Here is an 18,400-nt window from a genome sequence, read left to right as displayed (position 1 = left end):
GTGGAGGGACCGGGGGAGCGTGATTGACAGTGAGGAGGGGGAGGGACCGGGGAGCGTGATTGACAGTGAGGAGGGGGAGGGACTAGGGTGGATGATTGACAGTGAGGAGGGGGAGGGACTGGGGGAGCGTGATTGACAGTGAGGAGGGGGAGGGACTGGGCGAGCGTGATTGACAGTGAGGGGGGTGGAGGGACCGGGGGAGCGTGATTGACAGTGAGGAGGGGGAGGGACTGGGGGAGCGTGATTGACAGTGAGGAGGGGAGGGAATGGGGAGAGTGAGTGACAGTGAGGGGGGTGGAGGGACCGGGGGAGTGTGATTGACAGTGGGGGGGACTAGGGTGGATGATTGACATTGAGGAGGGGGAGGGACTGGGGGAGCGTGATTGACAGTGAGGAGGGGGAGGGACTGGGGGAGCGTGATTGACAGTGAGGAGGGGAGGGAATGGGGAGAGTGAGTGACAGTGAGGGGGGTGGAGGGACCGGGGGAGTGTGATTGACAGTGAGGAGGAGGAGGCACTGGGGGAGCGTGATTGACAGTGAGGAGGGGGAGGGACTGGGGGAGTGTGATTGACAGTGGGGAGGGGGAGGGACTGGGGACTGTGATTGACAGTGAGGAGGGGGAGGGACTGGGGGAGCGTGATTGACAGTGAGGAGGGGGAGGGACTGGGGGAGCGTGATTGACAGTGAGGAGGGGGAGGGACTGGGGGAGAGTGATTGACAGTGAGGAGGGGGAGGGACTGGGGACTGTGATTGACAGTGAGGAGGGGGAGAGACTCGGGGAGAGTGATTGACAGTGAGGAGGGGGTAGGGACTGGGGACTGCGATTGACAGTGAGGAGGGGGAGGGACTAGGGTGGGTGATTGACAGTGAGGAGGGGGAGGGACTGGGGGAGCGTGATTGACAGTGAGGAGGGGGAGGGACTGGGGAAGCGTGATTGACAGTGAGGAGGGGGAGGGACTGGGGGAGCGTGATTGACAGTGAGGAGGGGGAGGGACTGGGGGAGCGTGATTGACAGTGAGGAGGGGAGGGAATGGGGAGAGTGAGTGACAGTGAGGAGGGTGGAGGGACCGGGGGAGTGTGATTGACAGTGAGGAGGGGGAGGGACTAGGGTGGGTGATTGACAGTGAGGAGGGGGAGGGACTGGGGGAGAGTGATTGACAGTGAGGAGGGGGAGGGACTGGGGGAGCGTGATTGACAGTGAGGAGGGGAGGGAATGGGGAGAGTGAGTGACAGTGAGGGGGGTGGAGGGACCGGGGAAGTGTGATTGACAGTGAGGAGGGGGAGGCACTGGGGGAGCGTGATTGACAGTGAGGAGGGGGAGGGACTGGGGGAGCGTGATTGACAGTGAGGAGGGGAGGGAATGGGGAGAGTGAGTGACAGTGAGGAGGGTGGAGGGACCAGGGGAGTGTGATTGACAGTGAGGAGGGGGAGAGACTCGGGGAGAGTGATTGACAGTGAGGAGGGGAGGGACTAGGGTGGATGATTGACAGTGAGGGGGGTGGAGGGACTGGGGGAGCGTGATTGACAGTGAGGAGGGGAGGGAATGGGGAGAGTGAGTGACAGTGAGGGGGGTGGAGGGACCGGGGGAGTGTGATTGACAGTGGGGGGGGGACTATGGTGGATGATTGACAGTGAGGAGGGGGAGGGACTGGGGGAGCGTGATTGACAGTGAGGAGGGGGAGGGACCGGGGGAGCGTGATTGACAGTGACGAGGGGAGGGAATGGGGAGAGTGAGTGACAGTGAGGGGGAGGGACTGGGGACTGTGATTGACAGTGAGGAGGGGGAGGGACTGGGGGAGTGTGATTGACAGTGGGGAGGGACTGGGGACTGTGATTGACAGTGAGGAGGGGGAGGGACTGGGGGAGCGTGATTGACAGTGAGGAGGGGGAGGGACCGGGGGAGCGTGATTGACAGTGACGAGGGGAGGGAATGGGGAGAGTGAGTGACAGTGAGGGGGAGGGACTGGGGACTGTGATTGACAGTGAGGGAGAGGGACTGGGGGAGCCTGATTGACAATCAAGAGGGGAGCGGGACTATGGTGGGTGATTGACAGTGAGGAGGAGGAGGGACTAGGTGGAGTGAGTGACAGTGAGGAGGGAGAGGGACTGTGGGAGCTTGATTGACAGTGAGGAAGGGGGAGGGACTGGGGGAGCTTGATTGACATGAGGAAGGGGGAGGGACTAGGGTGAGCGTGATTGACAGTGAGGAGGCGGGGTCGTGATCCAAGTAACCAGCCGCAGGAGAGGGTGGCTGGGGCGACACGTGACGGTGGAGGAGTGAAGACAAACGGCGGGACGGGCACCACGTGGCTGCAGCCCCTCGCGCCGGAGCGGGGCGGGGCCGGGGCGACGTCACCAATCACAGCCGGGCTGCCAAGTCAGGCCGCACGCTGATTGGCCCGGGTCGCGGGCGGCGGGCGGGAGGAAGGCCTGAAGCGGGACGGGAGCTTCGCGTCGCTCGAGGCGGCCGGTGGAGGCTGGTAAGTGGTTGGGGCACGGGTGAAGGGAGAGCGGGTGAAGCAGCGGAGGGATCACGTGGGGGTGGTCGGCATTCGTGTGGGGTTGAAATTACATGAGTCGGTGTGAGCGGGTGATTCACGTGGTTTCCACAGCGAGTTTGGGGTCACGTGGTCCGTGGGCGCCGCCGCTGGAGTCGGCTCTGAGTCACGCGGGTGGGGGGGGGCGGTTGTGGAGCACGCGATCGAAGGGGAGCGGCGCGTCACGTTGTTCACGGGAGGCGTGGTCAGTGACGTAGGCAGCAAGGTGAGGTCCGAGTCACGCGGTGAGTCAGGAGTGTCACGTCAGCGGAGCTTTGGCGGGTCACGTGGTTCGCCGGAGTGACGGGGCGAGGGTCGGTCACGTGGTCGAATGGGGGGGTAAGTGCTCCCGGGGTTTGCCTGAGTGAGGGGTCACGTGGTCAAATGTAATGGAGGGATTGAGGGTGTTCTGAGTGAGGGGAGGGTATTGAGGGAGTTCTGAGTGAGGGGAGGGTTTTGAGGGAGTTCTGAGTGAGGGGAGGGTATTGAGGGAGTTCTGAGTGAGGGGAGGGTTTTGAGGGAGTTCTGAGTGAGGGGAGGGTTTTGAGGGAGTTCTGAGTGAGGGGAGGGTATTGAGGGTGTTCTGAGGGGAGGGTTTTGAGGGTGTTCTGAGTGAGGGGAGGGTTTTGAGGGTGTTCTGAGTGAGGGGAGGGTATTGAGGGGGTTCTTAGTGAAGGGGGCGTCGAAGGGGTTCTGAGTGAGGGGAGAGTTTTGAGGGTGTTCTGAGGGGAGGGTTTTGAGGGTGTTCTGAGGGGAGGGTTTTGAGGGTGTTCTGAGTGAGGAGAGGGTATTAAGGGAGCTGAGTGAGGGGATGGTATTGAGGGAGTTCTGAGTGAGGGAGGGGATTGAGGTTCTGAGTGAGGGGAGAGTTTTGAGGGTGTTCTGAGGGGAGGGTTTTGAGGGTGTTCTGAGTGAGGGGGTTTTGAGGGGTTCTGAGTGAGGGGAGGGGCTTGAGGGTGTTCTGAGTGAGGGGAGGGTTTTGAGGGTGTTCTGAGTGAAGGGAGGGTATTGAGGGGGTTCTGAGGGGAGGGTTTTGAGGGTGTTCTGAGTGAGGGGAAGGTTTTGAGGGGGTTCTGAGTGAGGAGAGAGTTTTGAGGGGGTTCTGAGTGAGGGTGTGTATTGAGGGGGTTCTGAGTGAGGGGAGGGTTTTGAGGGGGTTCTGAGTGAGGGGAGGGTTTTGAGGGGGTTCTTAGTGAGGGGAGTGTATTGAGGGGGTTCTGAGTGAGGGGAGGGGTTGGGTGGGGATCTGAGTGAGGGGAGGGTATTGAGGGGGTTTTGAGGGGGTTCTTAGTGAGGGGAGGGTATTGGGGTTCTGAGTGAGGGGAGGGGCTTGGGTGGGGTTCTGAGTGAGGGGAGTGTATTGAGGGGGTTCTGAGTGAGGGGAGGGTATTGAGGGGGTTCTGGGTGAGGGGAGGTTATTGAGGGGGTTCTGGGAGAGGGAGGGATTGAGGGGGTTCTGAGTGAGGGGAGGGTATTGAGGGGGTTCTGAGTGAGGGGAGGGTATTGGGGGGTTCTGAGTGAGGAGAGGATTTTGAGGGGATTCTGAAGGGACGGGATTGAGGGGGTTCTGAGTGAGGGGTGGGGATCGGGGTTTCTGATTGAGGGGACGGTATTGAGGGGTTCTGAGTGAGGGGAGGGTATTGAGTTCTGAGTGAGGGGTATTGGGTTCTGAGTGAGGGGAGGGGATCAGGGTGTTCTGAGTGAGGGGAGGGTATTGAGTTCTGAGTGAGGGTTATTGGGTTCTGAGTGAGGGGAGGGGATCAGGGGGTTCTGAGTGGGGGATTGGGTGGGGTTCTGAGTGAGTGGAGGGTGTTGAGGTTCTGAGTGAGAGAAGGGGATTGGGTGGAGTTCTGAGTGAGGGAGGGGATTGGGTGGGGTTCTGAGTGAGGGGAGGGTTTTGAAGGGGTTCTGAGTGAGGGAGGGGATTGGGTGGGGTTCTGAGTGAGGGGAGGGTTTTGAGGGCGTTCTGAGTGAGGGAGGGGATTGGGTGGGGTTCTGAGTGAGGGGAGGGTTTTGAAGGGGTTCTGAGTGAGGGAGGGGATTGGGTGGGGTTCTGAGTGAGGGGAGGGTTTTGAAGGGGTTCTGAGTGAGGGAGGGGATTGGGTGGGGTTCTGAGTGAGGGGAGGGTTTTGAAGGGGTTCTGAGTGAGGGAGGGGATTGGGTGGGGTTCTGAGTGAGGGGAGGGTTTTGAGGGCGTTCTGAGTGAGGGAGGGGATTGGGTGGGGTTCTGAGTGAGGGGAGGGTTTTGAAGGGGTTCTGAGTGAGGGAGGGGATTGGGTGGGGTTCTGAGTGAGGGGAGGGTTTTGAGGGCGTTCTGAGTGAGGGAGGGGATTGGGTGGGGTGCTGAGTGAGGGGAGGGTTTTGAGGGGGTTCTGAGTGAGAGAGGGGATTGGGTGGGGTTCTGAGTGAGGGGAGGGTTTTGAAGGGGTTCTGAGTGAGGGGAAGGTTTTGAGGGGGTTCTGAGTGTGAGAAGGGGATTGGGTGGGGTTCTGAGTAAGGGGAGGGTGTTGGGGTTCTGGGTGAGGGAGGGGGATTGGGTTGGGTACTGAGTGAGGGGAGGGTATTGAGGGGGCTCTGAGTGATGGAGGGGATCAGGGGGTTCTGAGTGAGGGGAGGGGATTGGGTGGGGTTCTGAGTGAGGGGATTGAGTGGGGTTCTGAGTGAGGGGATCGAGTGGGGTTCTGAGTGAGGGAGGGATTGTGGGGGTTCTGAGTGAGGGGAGGGTATTGAGAGGGTTCTGGGTGAGGGAGGGGATTGAGCGGGTTCTGGGTGAGGGAGAGGATCGGGGGTTCTAAGTGAGGGGAGGGTATTGAGGGGGTTCTGACTGAGGGGAGTGTATTGGGGTTCTGAGTGAGGGAGGGGATTGAGGGGGTTCTGGGTGAGGGAGGGATTGAGGGGGTTCTGGGTGAGGGAGGGATTGAGGGGGTTCTGGGTGAGGGGAGAGTATTGGGGTTCTGAGTGAGGGGAGTGTTTTGAGGGGGTTCTGGGTGAGGGAGGGATTGAGGGGGTTCTGGGTGAGGGGAGAGTATTGGGGTTCTGAGTGAGAGGGGATCAGGGGGTTCTGAGTGAGGGGAGTGTATTGAGGGGTTCTGGGTGAGGGAGGGATTGAGGGGGTTCTGGGTGAGGGGAGGGGTTTGAGGGGTTCTGGGTGACGGGATCAGGGGGTTCTGAGTGAGAGGGGATCAGGGGGTTCTAAGTGAGGGGAGTGTATTGAGGGGTTCTGAGTGAGAGGGGATCAGGGGGTTCTGAGTGAGGGGAGTGTATTGAGGGGTTCTGAGTGAGAGGGGATCAGGGGTTCTGAGTGAGGGGAGTGTATTGAGGGGTTCTGAGTGAGAGGGGATCAGGGGTTCTGAGTGAGGGGAGTGTATTGAGGGGTTCTGGGTGAGAGGGGATCAGGAGGTTCTGAGTGAGGGGAGTGTATTGAGGGGGTTCTGGGTGAGGGAGGGATTGAGGGGGTTCTGGGTGAGGGGAGGGTATTGGGGTTCTGAGTGAGCGGAGGGACTCCAGGGGGTCCTGAGCGAGAGCCCGAGGTCTCTCCACAGTTGAAAACGCCGTCTTTCTCTCCCTCAGCGGAGCCATCGTGGGTGACCGAGACTGAGACCGGAGCTGGAGGATCCCGCCGCCCGGGGAGGCGAGAGGATAGTCGTCTCGGACCCACGGAGGACAGGGGACGAGAGGGGGGTAGCCTGTGAGATACTCTGCCTGGCGTCCGGCACCCAAAGGAGCTAGATACTGTCCCCGGTGGTGGGGGCGGAGAGTGGGTAGAGTCCCCAGGAGCGTCGATTCAGTAAACACGGTCCCTGAGGGGGTGGAATTGGACTCTCAGGGCGCTGCGACGGTGACACGGTGCAGATACCGTCACCGAGGGGGTGAATACAGTCCCTGAGGGGGGTGCAGGTACATCTCCGGGGAGCGGAGACTGTCCCCAAGAGTGAGAGGGAGAAAGCACCCACCCGCAGTCCAGGAACCTCGTACCCGGGGGGGCAGGAAAATCCCCCCGTCCGCGGTCCAGCCAGCGAGACAGGAGGAGCCCTTCAGGAAGGTCCCAGGAAAGGAGGGGGAGAGAATGGAGCAGCAGCCAGAAGAGGCAGTCTCTGAGTGAGTCCTGGCGGAGGGGGGGCGTGTGAGGGTCGAGGAGTCACCGGATGGTTGTGTCTCTCTCTCTCCCCCCCCCCCCCACCCGAGGTCGCGGGATCGGGGAACGTCCGTCGGAGCGGAAGGAGGGAGGGAGCAGGAGGGCGGTGGGGGGGGGGGACGTGGGTCAGAGACAAAGGGGGGATGTGGGTGGACACCTCCCCAGGTACCGTGCCTGCCTTTTCCCCGCAACCCTTAATTCCCCCCTCCTGCCGCGCCGCAAAAGGAAAAAAAAACACCTATCTAACTGTTCCTTCAATACACCCTGTTCCTTCGATGGGTTCCTGCCCTGTGGCGTGACGCGGACGATCGTGCTCTCCCCACGACCACGGTTGGTTGTCCTTGGCGCGCTTTTCTGCATTTCCGGGCAGTGTTCTCACAAGACGGGTGATCCCCCTCCCCGGGGCGCGATCGACACTCTTCCGAGATCGTCTGCCCGGCGACGGTGGTTGACCCACCGGAGCCGGTGATCCGCGCCGGCCGCTCGTACGCCGAGCTCCTGTGCGGCTGTCGGCCCTCCGGCCCCCCTCCTCGCCGAGGCGCTTTCGCCCGCAGGACAGCTGCTGGCTGGATGCCTCCCCTCCTCGTCGCGCCCTTCTCTGCCCGCTCGGGAGACGGTTCCCGTTTTCGTGAGGCTTCCTCCGTTTCGAACGCTTCCGCGAGGTCGCCTCTCGTTCTGGGTCCCCGGGGCGACTCAGTCCTTCCCCCGCGAATCTCCGGAATCGGCCTTGTGAACCGACTCCAAACTCAGAGGCTGGTAGGGCACTACCGCGCAGAAATAGCAGCCCCCCCCCCCCCCCACCGGCCTGTTGAGTCTGTGCCAGAATATCAGTCGGCCCAGTCCCGCCGTCCTGCTCCGGGACCACTGCCCTCCCATCTGTGTACCCGTCCAAACTTCTCTCCGACATCGAAATCGACATCTCATCCACATCCACCTCTTGTGCTGGCATCTACCCCATTGATACCCCTCATAATCTCGTGTACCTCTGTCAGCTCTCCCCTCGATCTTCTACCTTCCCAGGAATGAAGTCCCAGCCTCTTCGATCTTTCCTGCTCAGCCGGGTCCCCCCAGTCCAGGCAACATCCTTGTGAATTTTAAAAACGCAAACACAGGGAACTCTGCAGATGCTGGAAATTCAAGCAACGCACATCAAAGTGGCTGGTGAACGCAGCAGGCCAGGCAGCCTCTCTAGGAGGAGGTACAGTCGACGTTTCAGTCCTGACGAAGGGTCTCGGCCTGAAACGTCGACTGTACCTCCTCCTAGAGATGCTGCCTGGCCTGCTGCGTTCACCAGCCACTTTGATGTGTGATCCTTGTGAACTTTTTTTTTTCCGGCATGCACACGCGTGCGAGTCTGTGCGTGTGCGTGCGTCCGTGATGATGTCTTTTTCATGGACTTTTACAAGGCGTGGAGCGAGAGAGACTGTGTGGCGCGCCACTCCTCAGACAGACATTCTCGCAGTATTTTTCCCCACCACATGCCAGTCAACATTTCACCCCTCCCGGCTGATCGATGCACACTTAACCATTGGCCGCCTTAATTGGATTAGCCCGTCTGGCACCAAGCCGTTGGCCCCCCCCCCCCCCCCGCCCTGGTGAATCACCGGGGCTGGACCCTCCAGCCCCCTGATCTGCGGAGGGTGCTACATGTGCTTGGCTCGCTCTCTCTTTCCTTCTGCCGTCCTTGAAGGGCCACCCTGCTCCACTGCAGGCCGAAGACTGCAGAGCGGCGCTGGAGACATGCGGTCAGCTGTGCACCGAACGGGGTTTCATTGCTGTCCCTGTCGCGGAGAGCTGTGCCTGCCCGCGGTCAAGGGGGGTGAGGGCGGTGGGGCGGCAGGTATGGCCGTTACTTTTCCCTTGCTTGCGCCCTGTCCCCGCCCCGTTTTCCCGTCTACTGTGCTGGCGACCCGACTCTTCCCAGGCTCTCCTCTATCCTAAGGGCGTTTGTGCGAATACTGCAGCTGCGTCTGCCGTCCCCCAAGCTCTCCTCCCCTCGTAGATAAACCCCTCATCGTTAAAAACTGTGCGTCCGGAATCCTCGCCTTTGAGACCCGAAGAATCTGCCCGGTTTCCATCGCAGCACCCTCCGCAGACACCCCAGTACTTCCTTACGCGGACGCCCAACTGTATTGGCCTTTGACCCCTCCCGCCCCGGATAGATAATTAAATTTTTCGAAATACGGGCTTTCCGTCGCTGGAGGGGTTGAATTTACCAGCAGGGAGGTGACGCCGTGGCTGGTGGGGCCTGGGTAAACCTTCCTTGAGCAAAGGAATCCCGGCTCCGGAGGGAACACTACGGCAGAAGGGGAGGGAGGAATTGGGAGCTGTGGGAGAGGGCGGGGGAGGAGGGTCGGAGGGAGGGAGGGAGACTACTAACGCTGTCCTCCTGCCTTTCCAGTGCCGCCGAGCCGGGGGCCAGCCGTCGGGCGGGAGAGCCCGAGCCGGAGACCCCCGTTGCGACCGGCCCTGTTCTTCCTCCCAGCCCTGCCGCCCCCACCCCTCCTCCCAGCCCCGCCTCCACACCAGTGCCCCGCTCTCCACTCTCCCCGAGCATCGTAAGTCCCGCGGCAGGGAGGGAGGGATCTGCGGGGAGGGGGGGTCCGGGGTTTAGACGCTCGAACTCTCCAGAGAACGGATATCCGGTGTGGCCGTAGCACTGCTAATTGGCAATCGTGCTTTGGCGCTAAGAATTCGGTATTTAAAGAGCGCCTGGGCGGAGCCCCCCCCCCCCGCCAAACCGTAAGATCCACTTGGGTTATCGCCCGGCGCTCTCTTCGAGTACTCGGTTCGCGGGTGGCAGTCCCGGGTCGGGGGTCGATTCTGTCCTGGGAAGTTCCAGCACTCGGGTCCGAACCGTCCCCCTCACAAAGTAGTGGGGCCCCCAGGAGTGAGGGAGGGAGGGAGTCCGTGGGAGCCGAGGGAGAAAGGGAAGGAGTCACAGGCATGAAGATGCACCCTAATCGTCATTTCTCTCTCTCCCCCTCACACCCCTCCCTCACTCTCCTTCCCGCCCCCCTCCAGCCAGCTGCCGAGCGTCAGTCGCCCACCTCCGGGACCCCCGCTCAGCCGGCGGGTGCCTCGCCTGTGCTTCGCCCCCGGAGGACCCCCCCTTTGACCCCTCGGGAACGGGTGCCGCCCAGTGTGAGTACCTGCTCAGGCCCGCTCTCGCGTGCTGTCCTCCGCTCCGAGAAATAACCGCCTCCCGTCACTACCCACTGCTCGCCAGCGACCGGGTGTCACGGAGCCGGAGAGGTGGGGGGGGGGGCAGGAGAGGGACTGCGTTATAAGGAGAGACGGGATAGAGCTGGGGAGAGGGGGTAACTCGGACGCGACACACATCAAAGTGGCTGGTGAACACAGCAGGCCAGGCAGCATCTCTAGGAAGAGGTACAGTCGACATTTCAGGCCGAGACCCTTCGTCAGGACTAACTGAAGAAAGATGGGTAGCCTCCAACCTGATGGCATGAACATTGACTTCTCTAACTTCCACTAATGCCCCACCTCCCCCTCGTACCCCATCCGTTATTTATTTATATACACACATTCTTTCTCTCTCTCTCCTTTTTCTCCCTCTGCCCCTCTCACTATACCCCTTGCCCAATCTCTGGGTTTCCCCCACTCCCCCTTTTCCTTCTCCCTGGGACTCCTGTCCTATGATCCTCTCGTATCCCTTTTGCCAATCAACTGTCCAGCTCTTGGCTCCATCCCTCCCCCTCCTGTCTTCTCCTATCATTTCGGATCTCCCCCTCCCCTTCCCACTTTCAAATCTCTCACTAACTCTTCCTTCAGTTAGTCCTGACGAAGGTTCTCAACCTGAAACGTCGACTGCACCTCTTCCTAGAGATGCTGCCTGGCCTGCTGCGTTCACCAGCAACTTTGATGTGTGTGGCTTGAATTTCCAGCATCTGCAGAATTCCTCTTGTTCTAACTCAAAGACGCGGCTCTTTGGAAGGTCAGTGCGATTGAAAAGAGTGCGGAGAAAATTTACACGGCTGTTGCCGGGACTCGAGGGCCTGAGCTGGAGGGAAAAAGTTGAGTAGGTTCGGATTTCAGGGGCAGGATGCGAGAGACAAGTCCCCTTTAAACAGATGGTGGGTCGATGGACCCTCCTGCCAGGGGGTGGCGATAGGGGCAGAGACATTCGTCCTGAGTTTAGGAGACTGGGACGGGCACATTGGATGTCAGAAAAGCGGAGGGTTATGTAGGAGGGACGGCTTCGATTGGGCTGAAAGATGAGGGAGTGGTTGGATGCTGGTAAAACAGACCTATGGGCTGGCTCGGAGGGAAGCGTGCGGCAAAAGGACTTTCGCCGAAGTTGTACCAGACGCCGGTGAGGCCCGATTTGGAGTGTCGTGTGTAGTTTTGGTCCCCCACCCACAGGAAAAGATGTCAACAGGGTTGGAAGAGTGCAGGGAAAATTTACAAGGATGTTGCCGGGAGCACAGAACGTAGAAATCTACAGCGCATTACAGGCCCTTCGGCCCACAATGTTATGCCAACCATGTAACCTACTCTAGAGACTGCCTAGAATTTCCCTGACGCAGAGCCCTCTATTTTACTAAGCTCTGTGTACCTATCTAAGAAGCTCTATTGTATCCGCCTTCACTGCCGCCACCGGCAGATTGTTCCACGTATCCACCACTCTCTGCGTAAAAAAACTTGTCCCTGACATCTCCTCTGTACCTACTTCCAACAACCTTAAAACCGCCCTCTCGTGCTAGCCATTTCAGCCCTGGGGAAAAGCCTCTGACTATCCAAACGATCAATGCCTCTCATCATCTTATACACCTCTATCAGGTCACCTCTCATCCTCCGTCGCTCCAAGGAGAAAAGGCCGAATTCGCTCAACCTATTCTCGTAAGGCGTGCTCCCCAATCCAGGCGACATCCTTGTAAATCTCCTCTGCACCCTCTCTATGGTTTCCACATCCTTCCTGTAGTGAGGCGACCGGAACTGAGCACAGTACTCCAAGTGGGGTCTGGCCTGGGTCCAATATAGCTGCAACATTATCTCTCGTCTCTTGAACTCAATCCCACAGTTGATGTATGCCTCCTTAAATACAATCACCAATCAGATCCCCGCATTCTCCAGCCCTATACCTCGTTCACCAATCAGAACACCCCTTCTCCAATCAGATCCCCTGTTCTCCAGCCTTGTTCCTCTTTCACCAATCAGACCCCCCCGTTCTCCAGCCCTGTACCTCTTTCACCAATCAGATCCCCCCATTCTCCAGCCCTGTACCTCTTTCACCAATCAGATCCCCCCATTCTCCAGCCCTGTACCTCTTTCACCAATCAGATATCTCCTTCTCCAGTCTTGTTCCTCTTTCTCCAATCAGACCCCCCGTTCTCCAGCCCTGTCTTTCTTTCACCAATCAGATCTCCCGTTCTCCAGCCCTGTACCTCTTTCACCAACCAGATCCCCACCTTCTCCAGCCCTGTACCTCGTTCACCAATCAGAACACCCCTTCTCCAATCAGATCCCCTGTTCTCCAGCCCTGTACCTCTTTCACCAATCAGATCCCCCCATTCTCCAGCCCTGTACCTCTTTCACCAATCAGATCCCCCCATACTCCAGCCCTGTACCTCTTTCACCAATCAGATCCCCCCATTCTCCAGCCCTGTACCTCTTTCACCAATCAGATCCCCCATTCTCCAGCCCTGTACCTCTTTCACCAATCAGATCCCCCATTCTCCAGCCCTGTACCTCTTTCACCAATCAGATCCCCCCATTCTCCAGCCCTGTACCTCTTTCACCAATCAGATCCCCCCATACTCCAGCCCTGTACCTCTTTCACCAATCAGATCCCCCCATTCTCCAGCCCTGTACCTCTTTCACCAATCAGATCCCCCATTCTCCAGCCCTGTACCTCTTTCACCAATCAGATCCCCCATTCTCCAGCCCTGTACCTCTTTCACCAATCAGATCCCCCCATTCTCCAGCCCTGTACCTAGTTCACCAATCAGAACACCCCTTCTCCAATCAGATCCCCTGTTCTCCAGCCTTGTTCCTCTTTCACCAATCAGACCCCCCGTTCTCCAGCCCTGTCTTTCTTTCACCAATCAGATATCTCCTTCTCCAGCCCTGTCTCTCTTTCACCAATCAGATCTCCCGTTCTCCAGACCTGTACCTCTTTCACCAACCAGATCCCCACCTTCTCCAGCCCTGTACCTCGTTCACCAATCAGAACACCCCTTCTCCAATCAGATCCCCTGTTCTCCAGCCCTGTACCTCTTTCACCAATCAGATCCCCCCATTCTCCAGCCCTGTACCTCTTTCACCAATCAGATCCCCCCATTCTCCAGCCCTGTACCTCTTTCACCAATCAGATGCCCCCATTCTCCAGCCCTGTACCTAGTTCACCAATCAGAACACCCCTTCTCCAATCAGATCCCCTGTTCTCTAGCCTTGTTCCTCTTTCACCAATCAGACCCCCCGTTCTCCAGCCCTGTCTTTCTTTCACCAATCAGATATCTCCTTCTCCAGTCTTGTTTCTCTTTCACCAATCAGATCCCCCCTCTCCAGTCCTTCCTTTGTTTCACCAATCAGAGCCCCCCTTCTCCAGCCTCGTCTCTCTCTTTCACCAATCAGCTTCCCAGCTCTTTGCTTTCATCCCTCCCCCCTCCCGACTATCCACACGATCAATGCCTCTCATCATCTTGTACACCTCTATCAGGTCACCTCTCATCTTCCGTCGCTCCAAGGAGAAAAGGCCAAGTTCACTCAACCTATTCTCATAAGGCATGCTCCCCAATCCAGGCAACATCCTTGTAAGTCTCCTCTGCACCCTCTCTATGGTTTCCACGTCCTTCCTATAGTGAGGCGACCAGAACTGAGCACAGTACTACAAGAGGGGTCTGACTGGGACTTCACTTTCTGGAACGTAGGAGAACGCGGGGAGGCTTGTCATCATCTTTTGGTGCCGTGTCATACGACGCGGGCGATCGTGGTCTCGGGACCGCGATTGTTCTCGGCGGATTTTCCTGCAGAAGCCCTTTGCCGCTGCCATCTTCTGGGCAGTGCCTTTACGAGACGGGTAACCTCCCCACCCCCGCCGGCCGTTACCAACACTCTTCGGAGACTGTCAGTGGTCGTATAGCCAGGACTCGTGATCTGCGCCGGCCGCTGGTACGACCGTCTACCGCCTGCTCCCACGGCTTCTCGCGACCCTGATCGGGGGGCTAAGCACATGCTACACTTTCCCCAGACCGGCGGAGGGAAGGTGTGGCCGGCACCTCCTTCGGTAGGGACATGTCTCCACCCGGATGCCCACCGTGAGCACCGCCTCGCTGTCCCTTAGATGGGGTTAAAAGCAAGCAGGCGTCTTCCACTGGGGTCGGGTGAGACGCGAACGAGAGGCCATGGGTTAAGGGGGAAAGGTAACAGACGTTAAAAGGGGAACTTCTTCGCTCAGGGGGTGGGGAGAGTGTGGGTCGAGCTCCCAGCGGATGCAGGCTCAATTTCAACCTTCAAGAGAATTTTAGACAGTCGTGGTCTGGCTGCAGGTCGACGAGACTCGGCGGATTAGCGGTTCGCTACAGACTAGACGGGCCGAAGGGCTTGTTTCTGTGCTGACGTCTTCTCTGGCTCCAAAGTGGGGCGGCCGTCAATTTGTTTGTCAGGCCGGCCTTTGTCGGCCAGGGCACCGAGTGCAGGGGACGGGAGGTCGCGTAAGGGCTGTACAAGACGTCGGTGAGGCCGCACTTGGAGTGCGGTGTTCGGTCTCGGTCACCCTGCTGTGGGAAAGACGCCATCGAGCCGGGAAGAACGCAGAGGGAGATTTACGAGGGTGTCGCCGGGACTGAGTTACGGAGAGAGGCCGGGCAGGTTGTGACTTCATTCCCTGGAGTGTAGGGGAGACCTTACAGGGGCGTGTTAAACCACGAGGGGCACAGATAGGGTGACTGTGCACAGATTTTCCCCCCAGGGTCAGGGGATCAAGATCCAGAGGGCACAGGTTTAAGGTGAGAGGGGGGAAAGAGATTTAATAGGGGAAACTTTTTCACCCAGAGGGTGGTCCGTCTGTGGAAGGAGCTGCCAGAGGAATTGGTCGAGGCAGTTACATTAACCACACTCGGACAGGGACATGGATAGGAAAGGTTTAGAGGGATGCGGGTGGTCTGTCTGTGGAGCAGGCTGCCGGGGGAAGTAGTCGAGGCAGGTACATTGACGACACTCAGACAGGGATACAGATAGGAAAGATTTAGAGGAATATGGGCCAAACGCAGGCAAATGGGACTGTCTTGGAAGGGGAACCTGTTTGCCTCCTTCAGGAGGCCACGTCACAGTTGTACAAGGCGTCAGTGAGACCGCACGGGGACTATTGTCGGCAGATCTGGTCAGCCGGTTACAGCAAAGGGGTGAGTAGGCCAGAGTATACAATCACGGGGACATGCCGGAACTGGGGAGTCCGAGGCGCAAGTAGATGCGGGAATGGGCTGGGAGTGTTTCCCCCGGAGTAGAGGAGGCTGGGGAGAGGTGACTGGCAGAAGTTTATAAACCCACGAGAGGAGTCAGTAACGTGGAGGATCACCGTCGAAGGAGTTTAAAACTGGAGGGTTAACGTGGGAGGGGAACGTTCATAAGGAGGTGTCCACGACAAGTGACTGCAGAGGCAACGTTAATATATATCGAGAACAATTTTGGGCACATCGTGCAAGAGAGGTTCTGCTGGCATTGGCGACAGTCCGGGGAAAGCTCAGGAAAATTATCCTAGATGTGAAAGGGTTAACGGGTGAGCGTTTGATGGCTCGGATCCTGAAGTTGCTGGAGTTCAGAAGACGGAGGGGGATTTCATTGAAACTGATCGAATGATGAATCTTCTTCGAGTTCTTCTCGAATGATGAAAGGCCTCGATAAGAGTGGATGTGGAGAGGATGTTTCCTGTAGTGGGGGAGTCTCGGACCAGAGGACACAGATAGAGTGGATGTGGAGAGGATGTTTCCTATAGTGGGGGGAGTCTCGGACCAGAGGACACAGATAGAGTGGATGTGGAGAGGATGTTTCCTGTAGTGGGGGAGTCTAGGACCAGAGGACACAGATAGAGTGGGTGTGGAGAGGATGTTTCCTGTAGTGGGGGGAGTCTCGGACCAGTGGACACAGATAGAGTGGATGTGGAGAGGATGTTTCCTGTAGTGGGGGAGTCTAGGACCAGAGGACACAGATAGAGTGGATGTGGAGAGGATGTTTCCTGTAGTGGGGGAGTCTAGGACCAGAGGACACAGATAGAGTGGGTGTGGAGAGGATGTTTCCTGTAGTGGGGGGAGTCTCGGACCAGTGGACACAGATAGAGTGGATGTGGAGAGGATGTTTCCTATAGTGGGGGAGTCTCGGACCAGAGGACACAGATAGAGTGGATGTGGAGAGGGTGTTTCCTGTAGTGTGGGAGTCTAGGACCAGAGGACACAGATAGAGTGGATGTGGAGAGGATGTTTCCTATATTGGGGGAGTCTAGGACCAGAGGACACAGATAGAGTGGATGTGGAGAGGATGTTTCCTGTAGTGGGGGAGTCTAGGACCAGAGGACACAGATAGAGTGGGTGTGGAGAGGATGTTTCCTGTAGTGGGGGGAGTCTCGGACCAGTGGACACAGATAGAGTGGATGTGGAGAGGATGTTTCCTGTAGTGGGGGAGTCTGGGACCAGAGGACACAGATACAGTGGATGTGGAGAGGATGTTTCCTATAGTGGGGGAGTCTAGGACCAGAGGACACAGACAGAGTGGATGTGGAGAGGATGTTTCCTATAGTGGGGGAGTCTAGGACCAGAGGACACAGATAGAGTGGCTGTGGAGAGGATGTTTCCTGTAGTGAGGGGAGTCTCGGACCAGAGGACACAGATAGAGTGGATGTGGAGAGGATGTTTCCTGTAGTGGGGGAGTCTAGGACCAGAGGACACAGATAGAGTGGATGTGGAGAGGATGTTTCCTGTGGTGGGGGAGTCTAGGACCAGAGGACACAGATAGAGTGGGTGTGGAGAGGATGTTTCCTATAGTGGGGGAGTCTCGGACCAGAGGACACAGATAGAGTGGAGGTGGAGAGGATGTTTCCTGTAGTGGGGAGTCTCGGACCAGAGGACACAGATAGAGTGGATGTGGAGAGGATGTTTCCTGTAGTGGGGGAGTCTAGGACCAGAGGACACAGATAGAGTGGATGTGGAGAGGATGTTTCCTGTAGTGGGGGAGTCCAGGACCAGAGGACACAGATAGAGTGGATGTGGAGAGGATGTTTCCTGTAGTGGGGGAGTCTAGGACCAGAGGACACAGATAGAGTGGATGTGGAGAGGATGTTTCCTGTAGTGGGGGAGTCTGGGACCAGAGGACACAGATAGAGTGGATGTGGAGAGGATGTTTCCTGTAGTGGGGGAGTCTCGGACCGGAGGACACAGACAGAGTGGATGTGGAGAGGATGTTTCCTACAGTGGGGGAGTCAGGGACCAGAGGACACAGATAGAGTGGATGTGGAGAGGATGTTTCCTGTAGTGGGGGAGTCCAGGACCAGAGGACACAGCCTCAGAATGGAGGGATGTCCTTTTAGAACAGAGAAGAGGAGGAATTTCTTTAGCCAGAGGCTGGTGAATCTGTGGAATTCATTGCCACAGGCAGCTGAAGAGGCCAAGTCATTGGGTATATTTCAGGCGAAGGTTGACATATCCTCGATCGGTCGGGGCATGAAGGGATACGGGGAGGAGGGAGGAGGCAGGAGATTGGGGGCCGACAGGGACAATGGATCAGCCATGATGAAATGCCGGAACAGACTCGATGGGCCGAGTGGCCTGTTTCTGTGGCTCCTATATCTCACTGGTCTGAAGAGTGCTCACAGTAGTCCAAACGTCGCGAAGGACCCCGCCCACCCAGGGGCCGGCCGCCCCGTTCCCGTCCGGGAGGCGGCTACATATATCCCCCCCAGGACCACCAGACTGGTTGAGGGGTGATAACTGTCCCTGAACCTGGTGGAGTGGGTCCTGAGGCTCCTGTATCCCCCACTATAGGAAACATCCTCTCGACATCCACTCTATCTGTGTCCTCTGGTCCTGGAGTTTAATGAGGGGGAATCTCATTGAAACGTATCGAATGTTGAAAGGTGTAGATAGAGTGGATGTGGAGAGGATGTTTCCTGTAGTGGGGGAGTCTCGGACCAGAGGACACAGATAGAGTGGATGTGGAGAGGATGTTTCCTGTAGTGGGGGAGTCTAGGACCAGAGGACACAGATAGAGTGGGTGTGGAGAGGATGTTTCCTGTAGTGAGGGGAGTCTCGGACCAGAGGACACAGATAGAGTGGATGTGGAGAGGATGTTTCCTGTAGTGGGGGAGTCTAGGACCAGAGGACACAGATAGAGTGGATGTGGAGAGGATGTTTCCTGTAGTGGGGGAGTCTAGGACCAGAGGACACAGATAGAGTGGGTGTGGAGAGGATGTTTCCTGTAGTGGGGGGAGTCTCGGACCAGTGGACACAGATAGAGTGGATGTGGAGAGGATGTTTCCTGTAGTGGGGGAGTCTCGGACCAGAGGACACAGATAGAGTGGATGGGGAGAGGATGTTTCCTGTTGTGGGGGAGTCTCGGACCAGAGGACACACATAGAGTGGATGTGGAGAGGATGTTTCCTGTAGTGGGGGAGTCTAGGACCAGAGGACACAGATAGAGTGGATGTGGAGAGGATGTTTCCTGTAGTGGGGGAGTCTAGGACCAGAGGACACAGACAGAGTGGATGTGGAGAGGATGTTTC

The 18,400-nt window shown here is 58.0% G+C and overlaps 1 protein-coding gene and 1 pseudogene across 1 annotated transcript in view; both read left to right on the top strand.

The window, feature by feature from the left end:
• The first annotated feature begins 2,280 nt into the window (after nucleotides 1–2,280).
• Nucleotides 2,281–18,400, top strand: part of LOC140193643 (uncharacterized) — a 34,727-nt gene continuing 18,607 nt past the window's right edge. The window contains exons 1-4 of the mRNA XM_072250804.1: nucleotides 2,281–2,480; nucleotides 6,108–6,635; nucleotides 9,074–9,230; nucleotides 9,697–9,816. Coding sequence (XP_072106905.1) covers nucleotides 6,604–6,635; nucleotides 9,074–9,230; nucleotides 9,697–9,816 — 309 coding nt within the window. The 5' untranslated portion in view covers nucleotides 2,281–2,480; nucleotides 6,108–6,603. The remainder of the gene's footprint in view (nucleotides 2,481–6,107; nucleotides 6,636–9,073; nucleotides 9,231–9,696; nucleotides 9,817–18,400) is intronic.
• LOC140193641 (uncharacterized) lies at nucleotides 10,943–13,848 on the top strand (annotated as a pseudogene).

Source organism: Mobula birostris, unplaced genomic scaffold (genome assembly GCF_030028105.1).
Source record: "Mobula birostris isolate sMobBir1 unplaced genomic scaffold, sMobBir1.hap1 scaffold_666, whole genome shotgun sequence".
Taxonomy (NCBI): Eukaryota; Metazoa; Chordata; class Chondrichthyes; order Myliobatiformes; family Myliobatidae; genus Mobula; species Mobula birostris.
This window is presented reverse-complemented; position numbering and strand designations above follow the sequence as displayed.